This window comes from Eleginops maclovinus, chromosome 2, assembly GCF_036324505.1.
Source record: "Eleginops maclovinus isolate JMC-PN-2008 ecotype Puerto Natales chromosome 2, JC_Emac_rtc_rv5, whole genome shotgun sequence".
Taxonomy (NCBI): Eukaryota; Metazoa; Chordata; class Actinopteri; order Perciformes; family Eleginopidae; genus Eleginops; species Eleginops maclovinus.
The window spans coordinates 9,592,745-9,604,441 of NC_086350.1; the positions used below are offsets into that span (position 1 = coordinate 9,592,745).

Below are 11,697 nucleotides of genomic sequence, written 5' to 3' on the forward strand. Positions count from 1 at the left end.
GCTAGTTGCTCAAAATGTATTGTAAATTGTCAAATTTATAAAATCAATCCTTGGGGTAAAACGAGTTTTAGGCTGGTTTAAATTATATAAATATAAAGCTAATTGCACACCATTAGATACCTTCCGAAATGTGTTGTTTATAAGACAATGAGATAGCTCCATCTCCAGGTGAATTAGGGAATTATTATTTAAACAAAAATAGGAAAAACATTATTTTGTTTATCCCCATTACGATGTATTATACTTATAGTATGTATGAGTTTGAACACAATTTGTTCCAGCCACTTCATGCTGAAACAAATTAAATATGTAGTTTATTCTTGTTTACAAGAAACTACAAATGCAATACAAAATACATTTTTCTTTAGCAATATACAGTAAGGTGATGCTTTAGTTGGAAAAAAGGTGGTTATGTATTGTAAGGTTGGAATATTATTGTAGTTCAGATATTAGCCACACTGCTCAAATCAAGTTATCCTTTCAAAACTTCATGAATTAACTAACTGTTTATATATATATATATATATATATATATATATATATATATATATATATATATATATATATATATATATATATATATATATATATATATATATATAAAAGAACACCTTTTGTTTTGTTTTCCTTTCTTCCACTTTACAATGAAGCTGTGCACTCCGTTGTTTACGGGTTTGTATGTAAACAATGCACAATGTTTCGTTCATATGACTGAATAAAGAAAAACACATTTAAAAAGTACTCGAGACGGGGTCTCCGTTCTCTCTGTCTTAACAGCAGGGGTGTATATATTGAAGCTTTCAGCCCTACTTTCATTATTCTCAAATTTCTTCAGCATCGGCATTTAACTTCTTGGTAAAGGTAAGTTACTATGTTTGCTCTCTCTATTCAATTAGCATTCGGTGTGTTTCAAACTGTTTGGTAATCAAACAGCGCCACCTAACGCTACAGTGTCCTCGGTGCTATCATTTAGTTAGCTAACATTTAACTACCATTCATATTGTTCGACTGTTCAGGAAGCTTAAATTATATGATATGAAAAGCACGTTTATTGCTACCAAATTATGTTAGTTTATTTCAGACTAGAAATAGTCTGAAATAAACTAAACTGAATTTTAACCAGAGATTTGTCCTAAGCTAACTGACGTTTTTTTTTTAGCACTATTTTCACAAGGTGCTCTTATGCATCTACGGTGTTTTAAAAAGTTAAACACTTTGAAAATACTGCTGTTAAACTATTTGCTTTTTAAGATGAATTTAATAGTGTTAAATGTAGTTAAATGAGATTAACTGTTTGGTAATAAACAGCGCTAGCTAACATAACATCGGTTCTATCTTAGCTAGCTAACATTAATCTAATGCGTTGACTCATATAGAATAAACATCAATGATATGACAATCATAACATGTGTATCACTAAAGCCACTAATTTATAGAAGAATCGACACTAGACTGACAAAACATATTTTTAAACTGTATTTACATTTTAACCAGAGACACATTTTCTCCATGCTAAGGTACGGTAACCCCTGCTGTCAACGGTTTCGTATGTAAACAATGTCATGGGTATATTATGTAGAATGAAGAAACACTCAATTTAAAAGATACTCGAGACAGGGTTCCCGTTCTCTCGTCCTTAACAACAGGGGTGTAAACTATACATTTAGAAGTTTTTGTGTCCTAGTTTCTTTACCTACCAGCTTCATCATCATCTGCATCCAACTTGTTGGTAAAGGTACGTGACTCTAAACATCCAGGTTTTCAGTAGTGTATGAATTTCAGATTTATTTAGCAAGTGTTAATTGTGGTAAAGTGAGATTTAGTTCAACTGTTTGGGCTATTCAACAGCGCCACCTGACGTCGTTGTGTCCTTGGTGATATCGTTTAGTTAGCTGACATTTATCCATGTTAATGTGTTTGACTCAGAGAAGCTAACGTTAAATGATGTAATAAATATAAAGTGTATATTGTTAAACGCCACCAAATTATTTGAGTTTCTTTGACACTAGACTGACAAAATATATCCCTTACGTTGTTTGTTTTTTGTCCTATTTTAATAAGTAACTTTCCTGCATCCAAGGTGAATTAAAAGTTTTTAAAAAACGTAAGAAATCCTGCTTTGCAGTACCGTTTGCTTTTTCAGATTAATTAAGAAGCTAACGTTAAATGATGACAATCATAGGTGGAGTTAAATGAGCTGGTCAACTGCTAGTTAAATGGCTCTACCTAAAGTCTACTGAGTATTAGTACACTGATTGATTTGAATAAAGGAATCCCTACTGCAGGAATTCAAAACATAACGGTTTATAACCGTTACTCCTATTGGTAGTGTTAGCAACAGGTGTTTATATTCAAGCTCTTGGGCCCATGGCACTGCTAGGCAAAGGCAACATTCTAATCAGATTAAGTACATGGCTAATAAAGCATAGGGTTGTCATGGCCAGCTATCCACACGTCTGTTGAAGGGACGTGATAAAGCTGTTCACATGTGTTAAGATTACTTGTTATAAAATGAGATTGAGACTGTTAAAATGCTGAATAAAGTAAACAAAAAAGAAGAAAAGTGAAACTCAATTGTTTAAAATAAATAACCATTGTTATTTGTTTATTTTTTAAGTTGAACACTTTATTTTAAGATACACATTTTTAGAAAGTTCCCTGTTTTGAATTGTGTTTTATTATGCAGTTATTTTTACTTGAAATGATAAAAGAAACTGTTTTTAATATGTAATCCTCACTTTCTGAGAAACAATATCCAGGACTTGACCTTGGAGTCCTGCTTCACTGTTCAAGCAGGTCTCTGTGTAGCGATTTTTCAAATGTCTTCCTACAGGTACTTGTGTGTTTTTCTCATGACATGAAATGTAACCCCTACAGTCACAGAATCCCTATCGGGCAGCTCTGCACCTGAGGCTAACTACTTAATCTATGTTTTTGGTAGGTCTCTGGCGAGTCCCAGAGGAAGGAGATATAATGAAGCATAAGGAGGGGAATTTCGGCTGCTCATTGCAGGAGCTGCGCAACCTCATGGAGCTAAGAGGAGAAGAATCCTGTACAAAGATCAAGGAGTGTTATACAGATGTCAACGGACTGTGTTCCCGGCTGGGAACATCACCTGTCAATGGTAAATATGATGAAAAACACTTTCAAGACAGACAAATCCTTCAAGTCCTTGAAATCAACAAAAGACAATATTATACAATACATGTAGGTTGGTATCATATTAGACACATTTGCCCATAATACAGCCCAATAGATTTGGAATCTATGGAAACGTTTTGACCCTCCCTCGAATTTGAAAACGCGTATTGTTAGCGAAGCATTAAGACAAATTATACGAGTCTCCCAAGATATATATTCCAGAGGGTCTCAAAAAACAAAACATGTGAAATTATGATTCAATTGTGGTTATTTTGGATCAACGATGGTTAAAGTAATTGTACTTGGTCTTATGATGTCAACCAGGATCAAAGGAGGACATGTCTCTGATATTGTCTTTGTGTCTCCTGCTGCAGGTTTGGCTGGAAATACCAAGGACATCCAGAGCAGGCAACAGGAGTATGGAAAAAACCTCCTCCCTCCTCAAAAACCAAAAACCTTTCTGCAGTTGGTGTGGAAAGCCCTGAATGATGTCACACTCATCATCCTGCAAGTGGCAGCCATCATTTCACTAGCACTTTCCTTCTACAGTCCACCCAGTGCTGACAGACAGCGTGAGTTTGGATTTAGCTTTGAAACAATCAAATTAAACTTTCACATCTTCAGATAAGTATCTTTCTGTGACTTTTATTTTAAACCTGTGTGTAGACAACTCACAGTTTATTTTCAGGTCCAAAAAATTGCTGTTTTAATTATATTAAATTAAGGCTACAGATTGTAAGTGGGTTGGAAGCTGAGTGACAGATGGGTGCGTTATCGTCATTTTTGTTTTTCAACGATCACATTAAAACGTTAGATATATACTGTCCTCTTCTATGACATGCATAAGATGTAGGTCAGCAGTTAAATAAGCAAGGTAAAATAATGTAATGTTGATACACATTGTCTCTGTTCAGACTGTGGCAAAGCAGCTGGCGGAGTGGTGGAGGACAGTGAGGCGGAGGCTGGATGGATTGAAGGTGCAGCCATCCTCCTGTCTGTCGTCTGCGTCGTCATAGTGACAGCCTTTAATGACTGGAGTAAAGAGAAGCAATTCCGCGGACTCCAGACCCGCATCGATCAGGAGCAGAAGTTCACTGTGGTCCGAGGAGGGAAGGTGATCCAGATCCTGGTGTCGGAGATGGTCGTCGGAGACATCGCACAAGTCAAATATGGTGAGGGAAGAAGTGGATCAACACAACTTGCAGTTGACGATGACTGCCAAAAGAACTGCTTGCAATATAGCTATTTGAAAATGCTTTCCGTTGTTAGTTTTGACACGGTTGCAATTTCTTATTTGACATGACATCCAGCTTTTGCTCCTTTTGAGTTTGACTGCTTTCTTGCGTTATATTTGTTAGTCGTTTTGGACGTTTGTTGCGTTACTATTGAAAATCTTCTCTTTGTTTAGTAACGCTCTCAGTTCAATGTGACAAAGACACTGGCGCTCAGAATAATCATGTCAGAAAGTTGTTTCAATACAATCATTTTAGTTTTTTCATGTGACAGATACAATGTTGTGAAGATGACCTGATGAGGGTGAGCTGTTGTTACAGTGTACCTGTTTGTTTGTTTTTCCAGGTGACCTCCTGCCTACTGACGGCGTCCTGGTCCAGGGCAACGATCTGAAGATTGATGAGAGTTCTCTGACCGGGGAGTCGGATCATGTCAAGAAGAGTGTGGACAAGGACCCCATGTTGCTGTCAGGTGCTTCACTCTTGTCTATTCAAATGAAAACACAGCAGGAAAAAGGACCATGACAGATAAACAACATACATATTATTTCAAGTCAATTTATTTTTTATTAATAATCTTTATCTCAATATGGTCCAAAATAATCCAAAAGCCCTACTGTCTGCAGCTTCCGTTATGATCAACTCCTGTCTCTCTGCCTCAGGTACCCATGTGATGGAGGGCTCTGGCAAGATGTTGGTCACCGCTGTAGGAGTGAACTCTCAGACTGGAATCATCTTCGCGCTGCTCGCTGCTGGTGACGAAGATGGTGATGAGAATGCTGACAAAGAAAAGGTAGAGGAGCTGGACAAGAAAGGTAAGTTCAGAACATAAAGCAATCAGGTTATTCTAGAGACTACTTACCATTAATCATCATCATTATAGTGCTTCATTAAAAGTAGTCTAAGTTGAAGTTTGATTTTGAGGTAGTAACAATACATACATCTCAGTAGATTAACAAACATCACCTGGTATGCTATGCTGGGTTAAACCTGGCTTAATTGACTCTACTTTTGTGTTACTGCCTTCCTATCCTCTGTAGGACAAAACAATGATGGCGCTGTGATGGACATACAGCCGCTCAACGAGGATGGAAAGCCAGAAAGGAAGAAAAAACAAACGAACAAGACGATGTCAGTCCTCCAGGCCAAGCTGAACAGAATGGCCATGCAGATCGGCCAAGCTGGTACTTATTATAATATATCATATCATTGTTTGGCATTCTATTTCAGTTTGTGACTTTAATAACTTAACTACATGATTGTTTGTGTACAACAAAACCCAAACACACACATATTTTTCTCTCCTTTTTCTAATAATACAAATCACAACTACCGTACACCATCATCATTTCACCATTATGAGTTGAAGTGTGCTGTGAAACAATTACCTCCCACTCTCTTACAGGGGTGTTCCTTATCCTTTTTGAAAATCAATGTAGACACTTTATTGATAACTCTCCGTCCTCTGGGTTTCAGTCTCAGGTTCACTCTCAATTTGGTCTCTTAACACTTTTCACTGCTCATTGAACTAAACTGTCTTTTGGTCTGTGTCTTCAGGACTGTTCATGTCGTCTCTCACCGTCATCATCCTCATCACTCGCTTCGTGATCGATACCTTCTGGATTCAGGGGGTCCCCTGGGCAAGCGACTGTATGCCCATCTACGTGCAGTTCCTGGTCAAGTTCTTGATCATCGGCGTGACGGTGCTGGTGGTGGCCGTGCCTGAAGGTCTCCCTCTGGCAGTCACCATCTCCCTGGCCTATTCAGTCAAGGTCTGTTAGTACACAACACTGCACAGCCTGTCACTCAGGCACAGTCAACAGCAGCAGTTGGGGTAACTCTGAATTCCTCGTTTGTCAGAAAATGATGAAGGACAACAACTTGGTTCGCCACCTGGACGCCTGTGAGACCATGGGCAATGCAACAGCTATCTGCTCCGACAAGACGGGCACGCTCACTATGAACCGCATGACGGTCGTGCAGGCTTACATCACAGGGCACTATTACAAAGGGGTGCCGAGGATGAAAGACATCTCTGCATCGGCCATGGATCTGCTCGCCACAGGCATTGGGGTCAACTGCGCTTACACCTCCAAGATACTGGTGAGATTAAAAAATACCCGTCCATCCAGGAAGCGGTTGGTCCTGTTATTCTGCAATTCTTAATCATTTTCTGGCATATGGTTATGGACAGCATACCAGTGTTTACTAATTACTAAAGAAGCCAAAGTTGGTCCTCCTACCCATCATCTCAAAATTGTCTTATTTTTATCCAAGGCCCTGGAAAACATTTTCAACACTTATCTGTTTTGTATTTGTTAAAAAGTGTGTGTTGCCAATGCTATTGGATTTATGTTATTGTCATGTGTTGCTGCATTTGATTCATACACCATGTAAAGAACCTGTGTAATGAAAGAAATTAAACTTCTGCTGTGACTTGGCACCCTCTCTGCTGCTGTTTCCTGCAGCCTCCAGAGAAGGAGGGTGGGCTGCCTAGCCAGATAGGAAACAAGACTGAGTGTGCCTTACTGGGATTCTCCCTCAAAATGCACCGAGACTACGAGACCATCCGCAACAAAATCCCAGAAGAGAGTCTGTTCAAGGTCTACACCTTCAACTCTGAGAGGAAGTCCATGAGCACGGTGCTAGACAACCATGATGGCAGCTACCGAATGTTCAGCAAGGGGGCCTCTGAGATCCTGCTCCAGAAGTAGGTTTGCTGCTACTGCTCACACAACTCTGGCTAAGTTCTATGAAGATCACATGATTCTTTCCTGTTGTTCCAGGTGCTCTAAGATCATGACATCCATCGGCGAGACAATACCCTTCAGAACTAGGAAACGAGAAGAGCTGGTGAAGCAGGTGATCGAGCCGATGGCGTCTCAGGGCCTCAGGACCATCTGCCTCGCCTACAAAGACTTCCCCGCCGCTGACGGAGAGCCTAACTGGGAAGACGAGGAGCACATCCTCACCGGCCTCACCTGCCTTGCTGTGGTCGGCATCGAAGACCCTGTACGACCTGAGGTACGTCAGCTGTAGTAAAAATTCACAGTGTTTAAGCACTTTGTGAGGGTTTTAAACTAGTGGAATTAGTAAATAGTTCTGATAACTACCTGTACTGATATTTAGATCACCTCTACAGGTCAGGAAGAGACATTCTGTTGAAGGAGAGATGTTTTGGGAACAATTTATGACACTGACTGTATCAACACAATCTTTGAGCAAAAATACCTCATTGTTTCTTCCGTTGTTCTGATCAGGTGCCAGAAGCTATCAGAAAGTGCCAGCGGGCCGGGATCACTGTCCGCATGGTGACCGGGGACAACATCAGTACTGCCCGGGCCATAGCCAGTAAATGTGGCATCCTGCAACCTGAAGAAGACTTTCTGTGTATGGACGGAAAGGAGTTCAACCGACGGATCCGCAACAGTGAGGGAGAGGTCAGACGAACACAGACTGAATCACAAGACATCAGTTTCTAAAGACCCCACACATTTCTTTGTAGCGCTACCAACTTCACATTTTAGGACTTCTGGCTCTATACACTCTGTGAAAGGTCTGAATTTCAGATTTTGTGTCGCAGACTTTTGTCTTTTTTTAATTTCCTGTCTGCTAACTGAATTAAATGTATGTTTCTCAGCTAACACTTCATGTTTATGTCGTTTCGGTTTTTGTGCAGATTGAGCAGGAGCGAATGGACAAAGTTTGGCCGAAGCTGAGAGTGCTTGCCAGATCGTCTCCGACAGACAAATACAATCTGGTCAAAGGTGAGACACACTTTATGAGGTCAAAGTGAGTCGTGGGGGTCACACAGATGGGTATTGGGACAAATATGACAATGTTTCACTCCGTTTTAAGTGCTTTACTCAAAAGTAAATATCAAAACCAATAGAAATTCAGAGGAAGCCCTGAACCTTAAATTTAAGAAATAGATACAAAATGGAAAAGAAAGGCTCGAGACAACCGAAGCTGTGTTTCTCAAAGACCATCAGAGTTACAGCTTCATTATTATTTTCCCCTTCAGTGTGTCTAAGCTGTTTGTCTTTTTATCATTACTCAGGCATTATCGACAGCACTCTGCTGGAGAAGAGGCAGGTTGTCGCGGTAACTGGAGACGGAACAAATGACGGACCTGCCCTCAAGAAAGCGGATGTTGGCTTCGCCATGGTAAAGATTGTTGGTGTCATCAGACTGCTTCTTATAGCAAACTTTGTAACATTAACAACTGATTTGGGAAACGGTAAATACAAGATGATTGATTCTGAATAATTTATATTTTTTACTATCATTCATTTTTATCTATTCCTTTAAGATATTTTTTTGTTGATAAATTCGTTTATCCACCTGCGATGCAACAGCATTAAAAAGACCTGACCCCCCTGTGGCCTAGTCCTAATCCAAACATAGGCTCTAGGTTTTGGTGTAAGGTTTGTGTTCACTAACCAGCATGCTGTGTTGTGCAGGGCATTGCAGGGACGGACGTGGCGAAGGAGGCATCTGACATCATCCTGACAGACGATAACTTCAGCAGCATCGTGCAGGCTGTGAAGTGGGGCAGGAATGTGTACGACAGCATCTCCAAGTTCCTGCAGTTCCAGCTCACCGTCAATGTGGTCGCCGTCATCGTGGCCTTCACCGGAGCCTGTATCACCCAGGTGACAGCCTCCTGACACCGATGCTGCCTACAGGATGGGTGGAAAGAACAACCTAAAATATTCACCCAAACACTCATAGAGTTGCTAAAAAAAAAGGCTGCTGGGCTACCTTAAGGTGCTGGATGGGCCATTGGGAACAATGTCATGGTTCGGTCTCTTTTTCAAAGCTTCATGGATGGTGTGGATCAGTGAACTACACTGGTTATACTTAACCAAAACGTTTTCATTTGAAATCTCTGTTTCTTCTTTTAAACATGACAGATAATATAAAATGCATGACATTCTAAAAGAGATAACTTCCTAGTATTCGTCAAATGCAAAATTAAGAAAACGTTTTACACATTTATGGTCAAAGATCCAAAGATGTGGGTCTCTGTTTTCTTAATTAAATGTTATCAAACTGAGTGTTTTAAATTCAAGTGCAAAAGTGCTGGATATCCATGTACACTGACCGACTCTGACAGAAGGTGTGTGTGTGTGTTCGCAGGACTCTCCTCTGAAAGCTGTGCAGATGTTGTGGGTGAACCTCATAATGGACACCTTCGCTTCACTGGCTCTGGCCACCGAGCCGCCGACCGACGCGCTGCTGCTCAGGAAACCCTATGGGCGTGACAAGCCGCTCATTTCCCTCACCATGACGAAGAACATCATTGGACACGCCATCTACCAGCTGATCGTAATCTTCACCATGATCTACTACGGTCAGTAAACGCAATACAGCTTAGTGGTCTAAAACAGACTCACTTAAAACCTCCTAATAACAAACGTTTTAAAAATAGCCTGATTACTTTGACCCTCCCTTTCACAGGTGAGGTTTTACTTGGTATCCCGAGTGGCAGAAACGCCCCCCTCCACGCCCCGCCCTCTGTACACTACACCATGGTGTTCAACACGTTTGTGCTCTTGCAAATCTTCAATGAGATCAACGCACGCAAGATCCACGGAGAGAGAAACGTGTTCAAGGGGGTTTTCAAAAACCTTATCTTCTGCGTCATCCTCCTGGGAACCCTCCTCACCCAGGTAACCCGCGAGGGCTGCCGTCACACCCGGTCTGGTTCACAGTGTAGAGTGATTAGAGATTTGCCGTATGATGCTGTGTCTCCCTTCTTTCTGTAGATCATCATTGTGCAGTTTGGGGGTTCACCCTTCAGCTGTGTTGCTCTGAGCTGGCAGCAGTGGCTGTACTGTTCCTCTCTGGGTTTCGGCAGCCTTCTGTGGGGACAGGTGAGACACTTTTTCAATTATTCCGAGACAGGGATCACATGCAACAAAAGTTTTCTAGCCAGACTTTAACAATGTTCAGCTCATACAGGAAGTGCTAGCTTTGTGTCTGACTGTGGCGTAATGTTTGTGTGTCCCCCTCTCTAAGCTGGTGTGCTGCCTCCCAACCTGCTGCTGCCTTAAGGTCCCAGAGACCGTGAGTCGTGCAGAAGATTGACCGCACTGAGAGTGGGCAGAAGAGGAGCCAGGGGCCCGTGGAAGAACCATACATGCTGCCTGGCCTGGTCCCATACACTTAAGGGGGCTACCCTCATTGTATTTTTATTATTCATTTTTAGTTATTAGTTCCGGTCTGCTCCTGACTTTTTAAATGAACTAAATAAAGTAATGTCTGAAAATTCTCATGAAGTCTACAAGCTGAACGGTGGTGGTGACATTCTAAAGATGTTCTAAATACTACATGTGTTGACAATTAACGCACATTATAAGAGAGGATTGTAAATAAAGAAAGGACTAAATGTAAATATATAGTCGCATCACCTTTAGTTGCAAACAGAGCTGCCAGTTCAAAATCTATTTATCTCATGTTGAAGAATAAAGAGCACTCAGTGATGCTTAAAAGGTATTTATTATTTGGCTTAAATGTGTTAAAATAGAAGTCAAAGGCTCATTATGCTGCCTATTATCTCCAACAATGATGCAGATATACATAAGCTCTTGTTAAATTAGATGAAGTGAAACAATGATCTATATATTTCCCCAAAAATATCAGTCATTTAAATTATGAAATTGCTGTTAAGTGTCTCTGACATTCATATGGATGTCTGGATTAGGAAAATTACTACTTTTTCTAAGGGCTGGATTAAGCTCATACATCTGTTGTTATGCTATATGCATACTGTTAATGCACAATGATATTTCAATGGAGCGAGATCACTGATATCATGGGTCGAATGTCTTTTCTTACCCTGATGAATGGACTTCAATCTATTTGTGCTTTTAAAAATCAGTGTTTAACTATCAGTAATTACTTGGGGCTGTAATCCACAGGCAACTGGCATTATGTAGAGTCATCAAGTGGGCAAAAAATAGAAAGGTCAAAACCAGTTACAAAACCACTGGCTTTACACATTACTTTGATGGTGTGCTTTAAGGGGGACATAGACTTGAATGGTAATGTGCTATAAGTGAGATAGAAGATTACCCTTTATTTCTCCTCATTCAATAAATATGAAAAGTAATATTTCTGTGTACACAATCTCTGCTTTCTTAGCTTGCTTGCATGACAATTATATTTAAGTTGAGTATCTAGTTGCCTTTTCTGTGTTAAATTGTAGCACTAAAGAGGACAAATATTGTGCATACAATATAATGTTTTATGCAAGCTGCCATTCCTTTGTTTCACCACTATAACACCAACTGGTGTCCTATATCAATGCAAGTTGGTC

The 11,697-nt window shown here is 40.4% G+C and overlaps 1 protein-coding gene across 1 annotated transcript; it reads left to right on the top strand.

Moving 5' to 3' along the window:
* The first annotated feature begins 849 nt into the window (after positions 1-849).
* Positions 850-10,549, top strand: LOC134879658 (plasma membrane calcium-transporting ATPase 1-like). Its single transcript, XM_063906148.1, has 19 exons — positions 850-861; positions 2,942-3,124; positions 3,516-3,713; positions 4,056-4,313; positions 4,720-4,845; positions 5,036-5,188; positions 5,414-5,557; positions 5,931-6,145; positions 6,234-6,476; positions 6,842-7,083; positions 7,160-7,397; positions 7,634-7,813; positions 8,053-8,140; positions 8,434-8,540; positions 8,837-9,028; positions 9,516-9,729; positions 9,837-10,048; positions 10,145-10,252; positions 10,398-10,549. The coding sequence occupies exons 2-19, from the start codon at positions 2,974-2,976 to the stop codon at positions 10,464-10,466; spliced, it is 3,138 nt and encodes a 1,045-aa protein (XP_063762218.1). The 5' UTR covers positions 850-861; positions 2,942-2,973; the 3' UTR covers positions 10,467-10,549.
* Positions 10,550-11,697: the final 1,148 nt, after the last annotated feature.

What these genes read in the sequence shown, in the direction of transcription:
- LOC134879658 (XM_063906148.1), top strand. Translation starts at nt 2,974, where the DNA reads ATGAAGCATAAGGAGGGGAATTTCGGCTGCTCATTGCAGGAGCTGCGC. An exon ending in CTTACACCTCCAAGATACTG is followed by an intron (nt 6,477 to 6,841) that starts GTGAGATTAAAA and finishes TGTTTCCTGCAG; the next exon opens with CCTCCAGAGAAGGAGGGTGG. An exon ending in CTTCACCATGATCTACTACG is followed by an intron (nt 9,730 to 9,836) that starts GTCAGTAAACGC and finishes TCCCTTTCACAG; the next exon opens with GTGAGGTTTTACTTGGTATC.